The sequence below is a fragment of the Aegilops tauschii genome, chromosome 5, assembly GCF_002575655.3.
Source record: "Aegilops tauschii subsp. strangulata cultivar AL8/78 chromosome 5, Aet v6.0, whole genome shotgun sequence".
NCBI classification, from domain to species: Eukaryota; Viridiplantae; Streptophyta; class Magnoliopsida; order Poales; family Poaceae; genus Aegilops; species Aegilops tauschii.
In genome coordinates, this window is record NC_053039.3 from 516,292,412 (window position 1) to 516,310,829 (window position 18,418).

Consider the following 18,418-nt stretch of genomic DNA (forward strand, 5'->3'; position numbering starts at 1 on the left):
GGGCTTCATCCTCCACATCCATATGGCTCGCGGAGACGATCTCCACGCCATCAAGTACTTGCCCCTCAAGCTGAAAGGACCAGCTCAGCACTGGCTGAAGAGCCTCCCCGAAAATTCAATTGGAAGTTGGGAGGAGCTTGAGGATGCTTTTAGGGCAAACTTTCAAGGGACCTATGTCCGACCTCCGGATGCAAACGATTTAAGTCATATAATTCAACAACCCGAAGAGTCAACCCGAAAGCTTTGGAACAGATTTCTCACTAAGAAGAACCAAATCGTCGACTGCCCGGACGCCGAAGCCTTAGCAGCATTCAAACACAGCGTCCGAGACGAATGGCTCGCCAGACACCTCGACCAAGAAAAACCGAGGACAATGGCAGCCCTAACAAGCCTTATGACCCGCTTTTGCGCGGGCGAAGATAGCTGGCTGGCCCGTAGTAGCACCAGCGACCCAGGCACATCTGAAGTGAGGGGTGGTAATGGAAAACCACGACGCAATAAAAGCAAGCGTCAAAATAACGAAGACAGCCCAGACAATACGGCGGTAAACGCCGGATTTAGGGGCTCTCGACCCGGTCAACGGAAAAAGCCTTTCAAAGGCAACGGAGATGGACCGTCCAGCCTCAACAAGATTCTAGACAAATTATGTTAGATTCACGGCACCTCCGATAAACCTGCAAATCACACCCACAGAGAATGCTGGGTCTTCAAGCAGGCTGGTAAGCTAAACGCCGAACACAAGGGGAGGGAGACACCAAGTGAAGACAAGGATGAGCCTCGTTAGCAAAACACTGGGGGACAGAAGAAGTTCCCACCAGAGGTCAAAACAGTGAACATGATTCACATGACGAAAAGGAGGAGCAAACACGCACTCCGAGACGTATGCGCCGTAGAGCCCGTCACCCCCAAGTTCAACCCTTGGTCAACCTGCCCGATCACCTTTGATCGCAGGGATAGCCTGACCAATGTCCGGCACGGAGGATCGGCTGCCTTGGTGCTCGACCCAATAATCAACGGATACCATCTCACCCGAGGCCTCATGGACGGCGACAGTAGTCTTAATCTAATATATCCGGACACAGTCTGCAAAATGGGGATAGACCAAATGAGAATTAGCCAAAGCAATACTACCTTTAAAGGAGTAATACCAGGCCCAGAGGCCAGCTGCACGGGCTCTCTCGTACTAGAGGTTGTATTCGGTTCCCCTGACAACTTCCGAAGTGAAAAGTTAACCTTCGACATCGCTCCATTCCGAAGCGGCTATCAAGCACTACTCGGAAGAACGGCCTTCGCTCGTTTTAATGCAGTACCGCACTATGCTTATCTTAAGCTCAAGATGCCCGGTCCACGTGGAATCATCACAGTTAGCGGAAACACTGAGCGTTCCTTACGCGTGGAAGAATGTGCGGCAGCTTTAGCAGCCGAACACTAAAATGGCCTCTCCAACTAGCATAAACGATCGGTCGTCAAGACCGCGGACACGGGTAGACGAGTCCGGCGCACCACTAGCTGTAACAGCTTAGATAAACCTGAGATGGGGTTGATGAATATACCCCCGTAGCCGTTGCTAGGGGCTTCCCGCATGTAAAAAAACAAAGTCTACAGTTCGGCTCGACCTTATTTTGAATTTTAATGGTTTATTAAGAAAAACCAATTTTTTGCACGACAAATTTCATCTAAGTTCTTCTCTTTTAACAGATGATAATCGTGCTACACCCTTCCAGGATACGGCACAACGGAGACACAGGCGCAGACGTGCAGCAGGGCCCCGCTCAAAGGTTTCTTTTTAGATTAAGACCATGTGTAAACCTTTCTTACTGTCTCTTGTTGTTTCACACCCTCCGGATACTCAACACAACCGAGAGGGACGCTGGCGTTATTGGCATTTCGCCACGTCAGACTAATGCACGTACCTGGAAATTCAGGGTTCAAGGGCGTTACTCAGCCCAGTATATGTTGTAAAGACCGAATACCTTAGGGAGTGTTCGGCGTCGCGAGTTTGGCCTTATATGCATCAGCTCCGAATCATGTCTTTGGTCAAATGTTGGGTTTGCCCGGCTCCCGTGTTTTGCTACCTTACGTTCCGCTCTATCGGCTAAGGTGGCACCGAGAGAACTACTGTGATTGTGCCCTGGTTCATCCGCACGAGCACCTCAGTAGAGAAAGCCGAAAACTGACTGTCATGATAAAGCGTGAGACTGGTCAACTACTCGATGACTCATCGGAATATTCGGGATTCCTCCGCATTAACGAAGGAATGGTTTTCCCGGTCATGTACGTACGCGCACCGTATTCGGATAGCCGCGGAAATACCAGGGGCTATATAGTAGCCCCACTGTCAAACTCCTATGGTTAAGTGAAAGTGTTAAAGCATTATAGTCCGATTGCCTCGTTCGCCGCGCTACCACCTCCTTAATGGACCAAGACGTTGGATCAAGTGTGAAGACACGCTTTTGCGAACACCCCCACATTATATGTGTGGGGGCTGAAGCCGACGACTGCAAACTTTCAGGGTATATATATATACATAAACGACCGCACAGGAGGCATAATAATACTTTCAGGCAAAAGTATAAACACAGCCTTTATAATTCAAATAACATTGTTCTTACAATTGGGATACATGTCACTAGAACATGATACTCTTCGAGCACTGAGCCTCTATTAAACGAGCACCTTCTAAGACTTCTTCAAAATAGTGCTCGGCCGATACACGGCCTACGGCAGCACTCTGGGTTGCAATAGCGGTGGCCTCCATCTCTGCCCAGTATGTCTTGACACGGGCAAGAGCCATCCGCGCACCCTCTATGCACACCGACCTCTTCACAGTGTCGATATGCGGCACAGCACCAAGGAATCGTTGCACTAAGACAAAATAACTATTCGGCCTTGGTCCTTCCGGCCAAAGATGATCCGCAACAGACCTCATGGCAAGCCCGGACAACCTATGGAGCTCAGCCCACTCGACCATTTGCTCATTTAAAAGCAGCGGACGCACTGGAACATTGAACTGCGACCAGAACAGCTTTTCCACTTCGTGATCTTTTTGATCTTTGAAAAACTCGGTCGCATCAGCAGCACTCGCTGCCAAATCCAAGTATGCGTCTGCAGAACTCCATAATTGATCCAGAAGGGCATACTTAGGATCTCCGAACTTCGTCCGCAACAAAAAGGGCTTCCCAGCCACGATATCTCCGGCCTGACGTAGTTCCTCCTTCGCCGCTCTGATTTTAGAGCGGGCTTCCTTGGCTGCTACCGTGGCTTTCGCCAGGTGCGCCGTCTTCGTTTGGCTTTCCTTTTCAAGAAGCTCATGACGGTCGGCGGCATCTTTCAACTCAACAGCCATCTTGGCTATTTTCTCTTTGCTCTGGCAATGCGCAGCCTGTTCGGCTCTCGGCTCTTCGACCGCCTTTAGGGCGGCCGCATCACTCTTCCTGGCTTGTTCCTTGGCTCGGGCAAGTTCCGCCCGAAGAGTCTCCACTGCGACAGCTCCATCTGCAGTCACAGCATATTACAAATACTAGCATCATGCTCCTCTTAATATGTGTTGATCATAGGAGAATACATACCCTATGCCTCGTCAAGCCGCTTGTTTACAAGCACGATGTCGGCATCTGCCGCATCAAGTTGCCGCTTCAGTTCGGCAAACTCACTAGTCCGGCTAGCCACCGGACCCTCAGCCGCCTGCACATGAAAGCAGCACGCTTATTACCTGGGACTATGATCCTCTATTTGTCGTCTTTTTCGACAGCAACCAGAGTCTCAGGGGCTACTATCTGCATAGGGCACACCTAGCGTGTGCGGTACCATCAAAAAATATATATTACTTTGCGAACCTCAAAGCCTCTCAGCAGGCTCATAAAAGCTTCATGCAACCCGCTTTCGGCGAATTAAATCCTCTCAACCACCGTACCCATTAGCGTACGATGCGCTTCTGAGATAGCCGCTTGCTCCAAAAGATTCATTAGTGCGTCTGGTCTCGCACCGGACAGCCCCGGACTCTTTCTGGTGCTCTCCTTAGGAGCCGAATACTCCGGACTTCGGGTGGCCGAAGGGTTACCCTCTGGCCTTGGCGGATCAGGAGAAATCCTCCGTGATGACACCTCAGGGTCATCCACTTCACGAGGCAGGGAGGCACGGGGAGGCGTTTCGCTCTCCATCATCTCCGGAAGAAGATCCCCCGAAGACGAACTCTGTCAAGAAGGGCTACGATCCGAACTACAAGACATACGTCTCGGTTATTGTTCTCAGAAATGAAGCAGGGTATATTTACTATAAATTACTTTTGTTTACTTACAGCTCGGTGGAGGGCTGGTCCCCTTGCGGGTATTGTGCGGTAAGGATGCCCTCCAGGGTAGGGCCCCCTGACAAAGGTTTCTTCCCTCGTTTGAAAACCATTGTTTCCCAGTCTTTAGAGGCGGCCCTCTTCCTTCCTTGGGGAGAGGGAATTTTAGATTCTTCTCCCTGGTTATCCTCCTTCGCGGAGGCACTAATTCCCCCGGTTTGGATGAATAATGAGTGAGGCTCGCTTTCGGCTTCTTTGTTCCTCCCTTTATCTTCCCCTGATGGCGCTTGATTATGCGCAAGCTCAAGCATCCTGGCTAGTACAGGATCCGGTGAGCCTTCGGGAAGGGGGGCCGAACACCTGATCATCTTCGCCTTTTTTATCCAGTCCTGGTCAAAAGGCGACTTTTTAGAATGATGTTGTGATAAATTAAAAGACAACGTGTCCGGCCGCGGAATTACTTACTTGGGTGTCTGAACGATTGCAGTTCGGACGCGCATCCTCGGTGGCGTCCGGACACTTTATTCGTGATCCGAAGAACAATCCGTACATCTCTTCGAGTGTCGCCGAAGAATTGCTGAATAGTTCGCGGTCCTTCCGGGTTGAACTCCCACATACGGAGAGGTCGACGTTGGCATGGCAGGACCCGACGAACTAGCATGACTTGCATTACCTTGACAAGGCTGACATCTCCCTTGAAGAGATCTCGGATGCGGCTCTGCAATGTCGGCACATCATTAGCTGGCCCCCAGTCCAGCCCTTTGTTGATCCATGACGCCAATTGTGGCGGGGGGCCCGGACGGAAGGCGAGGGCAGCTACCCACTTAGCGCTTCGGGGAGCGGTGATGTAAAACCACTCCCGCTGCCATAACTTGGATGTTTCCGGGAAGAAACCCTTTGGCCACGGAGCATCGGCGCCTTTGTTTATGGCGCCTCCGCACTCTGCGTGTCACCCCTCAATCATCTTCGGCTTCACATTGAAGGTCTTGAGCCATAAGCCGAAGTGTGGGGGGATGCGGAGGAAGGCTTCACACACGACGATGAACGACGAGATGTGAAGGATGGAATCCGGAGCTAGATCATGGAAATCGAGCCCGTAGTAGAACATAAGCCCTCTAACAAAGCGATCAAGACTAAAGCCCAGCCCTCGGAGGAAGTGGGAAATAAATACGACACTCTCGTTGGGTTCGGGAGTGGGGATGACCTGCCCTTGAGCAGGCAGCCTGTGCGAGATTTCGGCGGTCAGATACCTGGCTTCTCTTAGCTTCTTGATGTCCTCCTCTGTGACAGAGGAGGCCATCCACCGGCCTTGAAGGTTGGATCCGCACATGATTGAAGGTCCGAAGCGCTTAGTCTGAGCCTTGAGGGTTGGAATTCAAGGTGGGGGAAGGGAAGGATCGAGCGCGAGGAGAGAAGGACAAGCCTTGGCCCCTTTATAAAGAGGGTGAATATCAAGCGTCCTCCGCGTGGCCGTTTGGAACTTGCCTAAAATCATGGAGTCATACCAGCAGGCACGATTGGGTTACCCACACCCGTATTAATGAGAATCCCGTGAAAAGAGGGACATGATCTCTGCTTCGACAGGACGTGCCAATAAAACCGCCTCGCAACACGTGCAGTGGCAGGCACGGGAAAAACGGTTCGTCATGACCAGACCACGGCAGAACATCACGTTATGAAAAGCTGTCAGCAGATTAGATTTGTGGAAATATTATTCTCTCTACGGTGGTATATGGAATTTGTTTTGCAGAGCCGGACATTATCCTTGTGTTCAAAATCTTCTATGGAGTATTCGGAGGAGGAACCCGCCTTGCAATGCCGAAGACAATCTGCGCGCCGGACTCAGCGTCATTGAAGCCTGGTTCAGGGGCTACTGTGGGAGTCCTGGATTAGGGGGTCCTCAGACAGCCGGACTATATCCTTTGGCCGGACTATTGGACTATGAAGATACAAGATTGAAGACTTTGTCCCGTGTCCGGGTGGGACTCTCCTTGGCGTGGAAGGCAAGCTTGGCAATACGGATATGTCGATCTCCTCCCTTGTAACGGACTCTGTGTAACCCTAGCCCCTTCTGATGTCTATATAAACCGGAGGGTTTAGTCCGTAGGACAACAACAATCATACCATAGGCTAGCTTCTAGGGTTTAGCCTCTACGATCTCGTGGTAGATCAACTCTTGTAATACTCATATCATCAAGATCAATCAAGCAGGAAGTAGGGTATTACCTCCATCGAGAGGGCCCGAACCTGGGTAAACATCGTGTCCCCCGCCTCCTGTTACCATCTGCCTTAGACGCACAGTTCGGGACCCCCTACCCGAGATCCGCCGGTTTTGACATCGACACCCATCTTCTGGTATATAAGCCCATTTGCCCTAGAAAAATAAGGAGAAGACTTTTGGGATAGAGCGCCGCCGTCTCGAGGCGAAACTTGGGCAGGAGCACTTTTGCTCTCCGGCGGAGCAATTTCGCCGAGGATACTTCCTTCCGAGAGGGGGAAATCGAAGCCATCGTCATCACCAACAACCCTCTCATCGTGGGAGGACCAATCTTCATCAACATCTTCACCAGCACCATCTCAAACCCTAGTTCATCTCTTGTATTCTATCTTTGTATCGAAACCTCAGATTGGTGCCTGTGGGTTGCTAGTAGTGTTGATTACATCTTGTAGTTGGCTACTTGGTTTATTTGGTGGAAGATTATATGTTCAGATCCATTATTCTATTCAATACCCCTCTAATCTTGGACATGAATATTATGTGTGAGTAGTTACTTTTGTTCTTGATGGCATGGAAGAAGTCTTATCATAAGTAATCATGTGAATTTTGGTATTCATTCGATATTTTGATGATATGTATGTTGTTGTTTCCCTTAGTGGTGTTATGTGAACGTCGACTACATGACACTTCACCATCTTTGGGCCTAAGGATATGCATTGTGGAGTAGTTATTAGATGATGGGTTGCTAGAGTGGCAAAAGCTTAAACCGCAGTTTATGCGCTATTCCGTAAGGGGCTGATTTGGATCCATATGTTTAATGCTATGGTTAGATTTATCTTAATTCTTATTTCGTAGTTGCGAATGCTCGCGAGAGGGGTTAATCATAAGTTGGAGGTTTGTTCAACTAAGAACAGCAGCCAAGCACCGGTCCACCCACATATCAAATTATCAAAGTAGCGAACGCGAATCAAACAAACATGATGAAAGTGACCAGATGAAATTCTAGTGTGTCCTCAAGAATGCTTTGCTTATAATAAGAGAGCGTTCCGGCCTGTCCTTTTGCTACAACAAGGATTGGGCTACCTTGATGCACCTTAGTTACTATTGTTACTTGTCACTTGTTACAAATTATCTTGCTATCAAACTACTCATTTCCGATAATTTCAGTGCTTGCAGAAAATACCTTGCTGAAAACCGCTTTTCATTTCCTTCTGTTGCTCGTTGGGTTCAACACTCTTACTTATCGAAAGGACTACGATTGATCCCCTATACTTGTGGGTCGTCAAGCCTCTCCATCTCAATAAATTCACAAGCCCTTTTAATAATTTCATCCAACCCCAACATCCTCCAAACCTCTTTGGCTTTATAACATAGGAACATCTAGTGTTTTGAATCTTCTGCTCCATCCAAACAAGAAGGGCATTGAGGCAAAACTTTGATATGTCTATTAGCAAGCATAACACGACATGGGAGGCTGCCATGCAACATATGCCAAATAAAAAAATTAACCTTGGCTAGATAAGACAACTTCCAAATCTTAGACTAGATAGGGTTGATCGTGAATCATCCTAAACCATTAGCCCAATGAAGTTTTATCCCATGTTGGTGAACCCATTCCACAAAATAAGCTGATCTGATGCAGAAGGTCCTATTTTTCCTTATACTCAATGCAATAAAATCTAAAATCTCATGCATTGCAAGAGGGATCGCAAGGACCCATTGGGCATGATGTTTGTCTGACTAGATCTTCGCCCCAGTTGTTATTAGTTGGGTCAATAAGATCGGAAACCTTAGACAAAAGACTTTCCCCTCTGGGAGTAATAACTTTCCTATTGGCACCTTTTGAAATCCATGTATTTTCCCTAATATGAATACTCTACCCGTTCCCAACACGCCATAGGTAAACATATTTAAGAGAATTGGCCATGCCATGATACTTTGCCAAGTAAACAAAGATCCTTTTTAAAAACTAAAGAACATAATGAATATGGCTTCTCAATAAGTCGCCACGCTTGTTTCAATAGTATCGCCAAATTAAAATAGTGAATATCACAGAAACACATTATTGCTTGATTTTTTGGGACACACATTTTCCACTAGGCGGTCCAATGCATCCTCTTCTTGTTGTGTTCGTCTCCGCACCGAAACTGCGACATAGCGTCAATGATTCATTTACATGTTGATTTAGTTATTTTAAAGACGAACATAACACGTAATTTTCTTTCCTCAAGTGGATAGAAGTTTTTGTTTCCATCCATTAATTCTCATGAAAGCAAACTGTTAGGACCGAGAGTATATCGACCAAAGGGGGGCTGAATGGGAGATTTAAAATTTCTTACGAAACTTTTGCTCCTCGTTGGGTTCGACACTCTTACATATCAAAAGGACTACTATTGATCCCATATACTTGAGGGTCATCACCAACTCATTTTCTACTTTTGATGCACACAACATTCTCAAATTTGTTTAGTTCTACTCCAAAGATTTGGTAATTATTTAGAATGTTTGCATGCCATATTTGCTTTTGAAAAAAGTATTTTGAGGAGGCCCACCCTATTTTCAAATCCTAGATCACCATTGTGCTCATATACTCAATACCCCATGAGAGTCATGTACCACATCACAAGTAGTGGAGGCGCCACGATAGGGGCTAGTATATGGTCGGTCGCCCCGGGTAGCCAAAATTAGCGTATACAAAAAAATATGATCCGTTTTGTACATGGGACAATACATGTGGGATTTGCATTGGATAGAACAGACACACCAAGCCCAACCCATAGCCCCTTACTAGCTTAGCATGAGAACACCACCCACATACAGGCACACCCATAAAAATCTCCAAACCCCAATCGAGCTAGGCAGCCAGTGAGACTGCGAGCGTAACCTAGCTGTCATTGGCTCACCGCCACAGAGCTCCGCCTCATCGGGCCGCCGGCTGTCAGGCACCTGATCCAAATCTTCGGATGGGGGAAGCAAAAGAATTAATCCCAAGCATGGTCTGTGTGGGTGGAGGCAGCGACGGCAGAGCATCGAACTCGTGCAAACGTGCAGGAGCTGCGGTTTGCAAAATTAACAAGCACAAGCAGCAAATAGTCCAATCAGCAAGTGCAAGCATCAAGAGGCAACCTTAGCAAGACATGGTGATACATGATGGGGATCTCACCATAGGACATTGATTCGATTTGATCAAATGTGGGATTTGGTGATTCAAGTGCTACATGTTATTTCTCATGATGAGGAAGATGCGGATGATAGAGCAAAGCATTGATGGCTCAAGAATTTGTGAAGTTTTTCGTATGATTCTTATTTGGTTTTCACCGAATCATTGTCACTTCTTGGGTATTTCTAACGCTAATCCCTCGAAAGAGAAGAAAATACCGATTTTCCATTGTTTGGCTGGAAATAACATATATGGAAGGAAACCAAAGAGGATTATTGCAAATAAAGTCAAATGGAGCAACTTCCATGTGGAGAGCCAAGCCTTCAGGCGCAGAAGACCAAAAGACGGCCTTCCATACGACCGCAAGCGCCCTTATGAGCGATCGTATGAGGTGCCAACAGCTCCACCACTTATATACAAGACACTTTCGTGAAGGGGCCCACGGGAGAAGAAAACCCTAGCCGCCGCCACCACATCCAGAACGGAAGAGGGGGAGATCCGAACAACATTGGGAGGTCTTCTTAGTTTTAGTCCTTTTGTCTCCATCATCATCTCATCCTTCACTACTGTAATAGGAATTCCAAGTTGTGAAAACAATTTTAACTCTATTCAATCTCATCTGGAGATCAAGACTATTTGAATCATCCATTTCATCTTATTGTGGATCCTCGAGGTATTATCAATATGGTTTTCATGGGTTTAATCTCTAGCGTGATTGGTTTCTCTCTTATGATGCGTGAGTAATTCCCCATAGGCATGGGAGATGTAGGTGGGTGGTAAGATTCATCTATCCGTAACATATATATGTCATCATTCGTATTCGTAGTAGTATGATATGTTTAGTATGTTGTCATATTGTGGTGAACTCTATGTGTGTTGTCCAATTTAAGGGCCCATGCAACATGATCTCAAGACCTACATAGGTAACACATAATCTTTAGGGAATCTGTGGCCTCTGACGTGACAAGTGGAGATATCTCTGAGGACCAAAGACAATATGAGATAACAGTGATCCACGAAACTTACTATTGCAGCAACTGAGGGGTGACGGATGGGAGGCACTTTTGGAGGCTGCCACTTCCTGCTGTATTAAAAGGGAGATACCAGTGCCTAGTATGGATGAGAATATTCCAGCAAGGGGTTACCCAAGGAGTTCCCGCAAAATGGTTAGTTGCTTCCATCACTACAAGATTGAAATGTTCAATGAGGTGCTTGATAGAAACATGGTTGAGATGAATAACTGGTTTAGTGAAACTTCAACAAGGTTACTGATATGCATTGCTAGTCCATATCCTAGAGTCTCATTCAGTAGATTTACTCATGAGAACCAACTTGAGCTTGCATCTATGTACTCAGTCGACTTCGATCCAGAAGAACAATATCATTTGGATGGCCAGCTCAAGATATACATTGATATGATGAAAAGGTCTCATGTTTTTTGTGGATGTGACAGTCTAGCTAATCTTGCTCTCAAGTTGGTTGAAACTAAGGAACATTACACTTCCTTTGGTTTATCGGCTCATCAAACTTGCTTTGACTTTGCCACTAATGATAGCATCTGTTGAAAGAGTTTTCTCAGCCATGAATATCATAAAGAAATATTTGAGAAATAAGATATTTGATGATTGGTTGAATGTTGAGTGAGATATATTCACTGCAATTGATGACAAGAAGATTATAAAACATTTTCACAGCTTGAGAGATTGTAGAGGCCACTACCAAACCCTCCTCGTATACTTACAATTTAGGATAAATACTTTTGTTATCTATTGTTTCAAACTATTTGATTACTTGTTCTAAGACATATATTGATATGCAGCTTGTTCACCTGTCGTAGGTTTTTGTTAGTCATGGAGTTGGACATTTTGGGCCATGGAACGAATGATTCAAGCAGCAGGAGTCCATGTTAGTAGTTCTATGTGATGTTTATGTTATATTTTGCGAGTTTTGGTGGTTACATCACCTACTTGTCGAGAATCTCGAACTGTTCTGAATCATTAGTTATGTTAAATTACGAGATTTGAACTTACGAGATTTGGTTGAGCGGACTTGCATTTGTCAATCAAAAAATTTATACGTCAAATGTTTCGGCCGGCTAAGTTCAATTCTTGGATGTGCCAATGATCAAGAGGTACGAGGTGGATTCTTGAGATGCTGTTGTCGTGCTATGAACAAAGAGTAGGACTGAAGAGATTGCCGCTTCCGCTGTCCCGGAAACTTTGGCACGGCCGTAGCTCGCGCGATCGATGGCTCTCGCTGTTTGTTCATAGCCTCATAGGCATTCGCATGCAGGTTTCCTGTCCCTCCCTGTCTTTCACACGCGACAGACAAAGGGAGAGCGTCAATTCAAGGAAGCGCGGAAACGGAAACATTGCCCTTCAGGCGGCAGAACCCAAAAACTGAATGCAAAAGCGCGCGCCCCACCACCACCCAAAACGGCCACCGCAGCCGACGGTTACTGCGAATCTTCTGCCGCAGACCCCTCCCCCAGGCTCCCGCTCCGATGCAAAACAGGCGTACCCACGTGTCGACGGCCGACACTACAGGCATCGCCATTAGCGGGCCGATTAGCTAAGACGATCCCATTCATTTTCCTGCATCACCAAGCCCATAAATCTCTCCAAGCCTGCATCACCGTTAACGGGCCAATTAGCTTACTCCGTTAGCAAGATCACATTCATCTCTCCAAGACCGCCTTTCTTTCTAAAAAAGATCTACCTAAAAACCATGCGTACGAAGGAAGATAAAAGTAGGTCCATCCAAAATCGCATTGAATATTCGAAATTTCAGCAGCAGTAACGGACGCCCCGGTCATGTACAGATAAGAATACAACAGCCTTTTCCTTTCATTTACAGCTATGATATGATGATGCCAGCCACGTACTAAAAATTGGACGGAAGCAAATTAAAGACGAGGGGATTGGCATTTTCCATACTAAAATACAAACAAGCAACGAATTTCAGATCTCAAATTCCATCACATTCCAGATCTCACCCGATTTCAGATCCAGAAATCACAAGAATTGCAGGGCAAGAGCGATTGATCATAATCATAATTAATTAGATAAACAATGCACTATTTGTTTTCGACACCCATCACATGGATCTTGCTACGCTAAAAAACCTCGACAAATCAAGCTGCTACGGTAATGCGGAGGCCGGGGGACAAACCCTCGCCGCCGCCGTCGTCGTCGTCATCGTTTCACCCACAGATACACCTCCAAGGGTACGCCGGATTGAACCAGCGCACCCCGACCCGGATGTAAAATTTACAGTCTAGAACACAGAATCCTGGACTACCACCGACACAGAACAGGGGAAAACTGCTACGGGAGACTTGTTGCGGGAGGACGGAGACGCTCTACTTCTTGGCCTTCTTGGCGGGGGCCTTCTTGGCGGGCGTGGCCTTCTTCACCGGCGCCGACCGCTTGGTGGGCGGCTTCCTGGGGGCGGCCTTCTTGGGGGTGCTGGCGGCGGCGGGCGCCTTCTTCCCTGGCGCGTCCTTGGCGGAGGTCTTGGCGGCCTTGGCGGGGCGGCCCCGAGGCTTGGCGGGCGCCTTCGTCTTGGCGGCCGGCTTGGGCTTCGCGGCGGCCTTGGTGGTCTTGGCTGGAGCCTTGGCCTTGGCAGCGGCCTTGGGCTTGGCGGCGGCCTTGGTGGTCTTGGCTGGGGCCTTGGCCTTCGGCTTGGCGGCGGGCTTCTTCTTGGCTGGGGACTTGGCGGCGGGCTTCTTGGCCGGCGCCTTCTTCTTCGCCGCCGGCTTCTTCTTGGCGGGCGCCTTGGTCTTGGGCTTCTTGGGCGCTGCGGGGGCCTTGGTGAGCTTGTAGGAGGCCTTGACCTTGGTCAGCTTGCCGGCGGCCACGAGCTTCTTGATCTGCGTCAGCATGAACTTGCGGAAGTTGGCCGGGAGGTGCGCCTTGTGCTTGTCCTCGATGTACTTGGCGATGGCGACGGTGCTCGACCCGTTCCTCTCCTTCAGCGCGGCGATCGCCTCCGTCACCATCTGCGCAAAAACAAGCACGCACGAACAAAACCAGTCAGATCAAGGCGAACACGAACGAACAGAGAGCACGACGGGCGAACAGAGAACGACAATGGAGCGAGCGAGATTCGGCGACGGTCGGGGGGTTTACCTCAGCGTAGGTCGGGTGGGCGGGGGTGGCCTTGGGCTTCCTCGGGGCGGAGGGCTTCTTCGCCTTGGGGGTCTTGGCGGCCTTGGCCTTGGCCTTGGTAGCCTTGGTCGCCTTCGCGTCGCCGGCGGCGGCGTCAGCCGTTGTCTCCACGACGGGGTCGGCGGTCGCCTCCACCTGAGGCACCGGGATGTCGGCGGCAGCGGCGTCGGTCGACATTGCGGCGGGGAAGCGAGGGGAGAGGGGCGCGCTGGTGTGTTTTCGCCGGAGGTGAGAGAGATGCGTGTGAGCTGGGTGAGGAGGTCAGGGCGGAGGAGACGGTGGTTAAATAGTGGGAGACGTCGGGAAGACGGGGAAGGCCGAATGCCGCGCGCTGATTGGTCGAGGGAGCGTTGCCACGGATCGCCCCCCCTACGCGGCCGTCATCAAACCTGGCGCGTCCGATCCGTTCCCATCTGACGGCCATCAACGCGCCCCATCCGATGCCGCGGATTCAAGCCCGCCCTAGTTGGCCGGCCGTCTCGCGAACCAGCCTCCAGACTTCCAGAGTGTGCTTCTCCTCTCGATTTCCGATCAAATATCGCTCGATCGGATGCACCAATTCGAGTGTAATTTTTTTCATCGTGTAGGCAAGGATCGTGGCTTTGTAATGAGATTGAGTTTGTGTGATTTGGTTGTGTATCCTGGGAGAAATGAGCCGGTGATCAGGGACTGGTCGGGATGGTGCCTTCGTGGGAGTTTGATGGCGATTTCCGGCCGCCGGCACGGGGTGCACCGGCGAGAAATGAGATTTTCCGGCGTGGTCATGTAGCTGGTTAACGTAGCAATCCGTAGGTTCAAGAATCACGTCGATCCGACGTCGTTTTGATAGGCTACGAGGCGATGGAACGCGACCCAAGTTGCACAACTTGTGGAGACCTTTGCTGGTGGTGTGTGAGTTCGGCCGGCCTTTGCACTGTTTGCCGGCGCGGTGGCCGGCCGGCTCGCCGGAGAATCGCCGTGCTCCGGTAGGTGTGGACATGGGGAAGGCTTCCCAGCTGCTGCATTTGGGTTGTCACACTTGAATTCGGATGAATTTGCACTGGAGTGATCAACACTCGTTCCTGTGGTTGGGGAAAGTCTACAAGGTGATACAAGTTGGCTTGTTCTACCTCGCAGATCAAATTCAATCGTAATTTCAGATAGTTTCTCGATGCACAATGCAAATGTTATCTAGTTTTTGATGGAATGACGAATTCGATTGGAAAATTTGAAAGTTTTTGGTACTGTTGGGACCAAGAAACGTGTCCAGGAAGAGGTCAAAGTTGGGCTGGGCGTAGTGCTCTCTGCCAAACATGATGATCGATCGAGCTGGTCAGTTGGACATTCAAACACATGGAATTCACAAAGTTTTGAGCTGCTCGTGAAGTTTGAAAATGCAAACGACGAGTCAAATACTGCAAAGAGGGTGAGAGAACGCAAATTGCTTGTTTGTACCAAACTGGGTACCAGAAGGCTCTGCATGGTCTCGGCTCATCGTGAGCCCGGGTAATCATGCTACTGGAACGGGTGTAAACATGCTCAAACTCAAGAACTAGTTTCATGGAGATGTTAAACATTCAAAAACCATGTATGTATGGACCAGGGACAAGCTCGATCAACAAGAGCAAAAAATGGGCGTACGTGGCGTGCACGCCAGTACACAAACAAGAGGATGCACGAGGTGTTCTTGGCCGGGTGTACAGGTGTTCCATCAGCTCAGCCATGCATACGAGTGAGCTTATTGATCAATAACATGGATTGATTTCATCTCATCAATTCATGGAATTGGAGTTAACATGCTCACCGATAGCATAATTTAACCATTCTTTCACTTGATGCACCGGTTAAGTTGACCATTCCACCTAATTTGACATCACTATCCACCTTCTATTACACCATCCCATCTTTGTTATCGCCTCAAAAAGATGCAATTGCCACGGAGCTTATTCGGCCCAAAACAACTTGCCATCCCTAGCAGCATGATGCTTTTTTGGGGTGTGTTCCTGGGATAATTATCAAGGTAGAGCAAGTGCCACTAGCCGGTGTGCGTGTATGTATGGGATGATTATCCTTAACTTTTGTGTAACCATGACGGGCTTTGGCGTCGGAGAGATTAGACGTGAGCTCTGTTTTGTTTTGCGCCGGAACAGGATAGGAACGTCGCCGGCGATCGAGTGGCTGGCAGCAAAAGTGGCCGGCGCTGCACCGGACCGCTACTTGTGCATCTTGATTGCATGTCTGCGTCGGCGTCACATATATGGATACGGTGGATCACATCTCCTGGATAAATGGCTCAGCGTCCTCCTCGATCATCTTGCTGTCTAAGAACATCAATTGTGTAATAAGGCTTGGGATGAAAGCATACTATTACTGTGTTTGCACAAGATTTAGCGAGGTTGATCGAATCACGCGAGAGTTTTATTACGTACCGTGCGCGCCATGTCTTTTCTCCAACCATGGCAAAACCACCGAGCGTACATCGTTGGCTCGTTCCCGATTAGGGATGCAAGCGGGGGCGGGCTTAGCAGACAATAGCTTAATACAGATATAGTGTTAACATTGGCGAGTGGTGAACATATTATGAACTAGTCGGCGAGTTTCGCGGGATGAAGTGGGATACCGCTTGTGCCCCTATGCATGATCGATGTGTGCACCGTGATAACCGTATGAAATTGCTTTGCACACGATCTTTGTACATACGATCTGACGTGTCTTTATTAGACAACATGCTGCATTGGTTTTCTTTTCCCGATGGAGCTGGTTGATTGGACGAAAGGACATGCAACTGCACATCGTATGTGTTTCCGACATAAAAATGTCGTACGTATAGCAGCTCTGATAACCGTAGGCTTGTTGTGTAGTATGCGGTTGCACATGAGCGTGTACGACGGCAAAACCAGCCGATGTACCTCTTTCACTCAACCAACACGCATCACCGAGCAAGTAGTCAAATGATCACGGATCAATCAAGTTCGGTTGGTTATCGCCGGCACCGACATCAATTTGTTGAAAAATTCACGCAAACCGGGGAGTGGGAGCACTCGACAATGATGGTGGCACACAAAATGCACATTTATATGAATCATGGCTTCGGTGATGTAGCTCGTGTTTTGGAAGATCTGGGCCCTCTTAAATGCAAATTGTCACGTCACTTGTTCTTCAAAAACATATTGTGGATGGTGGATCATCCAAAATGCTGGGGTTGGAGAAAATGTAGTCCCTCTTGAACCAAGATCAACAAGTGACATATCGTATGTTCAGATGTTGCTAGTCGCCTAGGATGGATGGTCGATTGATGCACGGCATACATCTTTTGTGAAGGAAGCGGGCACGGCGTGATGAGGGGAAGTTGATCATTACATGAACGTGTCGAATTAGAAAATAGACTACAACTTAGGGAACCTTCAAGAAATCCCAACTTTTGACAATAGTAGAGCAACACCCCTCTCTCGCCACCACTCCCTACCGCGAAAACGAAACCTAAAATATCATGCAAATTGAGCAAGTCATGATGATGTTTATGCATACATTGCCCTAGCCAAGGCTTGTGGTCGAAATAGCAAGCATTGAATGCTATCTTGTTTTAACTCTCTTCATCACTCGTGATGGGAGCAACTGATTTATCAAAATTTTGTTGTTACACTCATTTAGTTATCGTAAATCCGAAAACACTCTTTCACGAGCGAGCGTTGGAACACTCGGTCATTAAACTCTTCACTCCCTGATTTTAAGGAGCTCCAGATAAAATAATCTCTCCCCTCCCGTGAATCAATTGTGTGGCCTTTCCATAAATCTCTCCCCCACCCCGATTTCAATGGGTGGGCCCCAGCGTGGCTTACCATAAATCTCTCAGCCCCCCTGAGAGCATGGTTAATAGTAGAGCCGGCTACCGGCTCTATACTCTTGCCATGTCACTCTTAGCCTTCCTAAAAGAAATCCCATACAGTAAAGCTGGCTATAGGCATTGGCTGTAGCATTTATTGTTTACATGCATGAGAAAGAGGAAGACACAACTGATTGGAGGGGAGGAAGGAGCAGCAGCTTTTAACCCATGCATGCAGTTCTTTCTCTTGAGTACTGCGTTGTAGCCGGGCGACGAGTGAATCGCCCGCTCCCTTCTCTCTCCTGTCTTCTCTCCCCTCCAGCCGGATTTTTTCTGACGTGGAATGGCTTGCAGCCGGCTGACAAGATGCTATTGTACTTGCTCTGAATTCAGTGGGTGGGCCCATCATGGCATTAATTTTCTCTTAATCTGATTTCCTTAGAAGGAAAGTTAAGTTCTGCTTGTTCCGGTCGGAAAACTGCGCGCGGCCGCGAGCGCGCGCATTAGCCACCCTCTCGTAAATCATCATCATAAGCTCCGGCGCACCCCTACCTGGTGCGCCAGATGTCGGATGTGGGGTTCTGGCAAACCCTTGAGGTTCGAACACTGGGGTGCGCGCGAAGTCTTTCCCTCCTACCGATCTACGCCCTAGCTCGCTAAGATCTCGCGGACGAACTCGACGAACTCGCAACACAGAAAGACACGAGGTTTATACTGGTTCGGGCCACCGTTGTGGTGTAATACCCTACTCCAGTGTGGTGGTGGATTGCCTCTGGGGCTGATG

The 18,418-nt window shown here is 48.5% G+C and overlaps 1 protein-coding gene across 1 annotated transcript; it reads right to left on the reverse strand.

The window, feature by feature from the left end:
* Positions 1 to 12,703: 12,703 nt before the first annotated feature.
* On the reverse strand, positions 12,704 to 14,098 carry LOC109781295 (histone H1). The gene is made up of 2 exons (XM_020339897.4): positions 13,794 to 14,098; positions 12,704 to 13,663 (listed from the first exon to the last, which is right to left on the reverse strand). Exons 1-2 carry the CDS (start codon positions 14,007 to 14,009, stop codon positions 13,025 to 13,027), a joined length of 855 nt encoding a protein of 284 aa, XP_020195486.1. The 5' UTR covers positions 14,010 to 14,098; the 3' UTR covers positions 12,704 to 13,024.
* Positions 14,099 to 18,418: the final 4,320 nt, after the last annotated feature.

Bases quoted from the DNA above. Each gene is read 5' to 3' on its own strand.
- LOC109781295 (XM_020339897.4), bottom strand. From the start codon at position 14,009: ATGTCGACCGACGCCGCTGCCGCCGACATCCCGGTGCCTCAGGTGGAG. The intron at 13,664-13,793 runs GTAAACCCCCCG...GTTTTTGCGCAG, and splicing joins CCCACCCGACCTACGCTGAG to ATGGTGACGGAGGCGATCGC.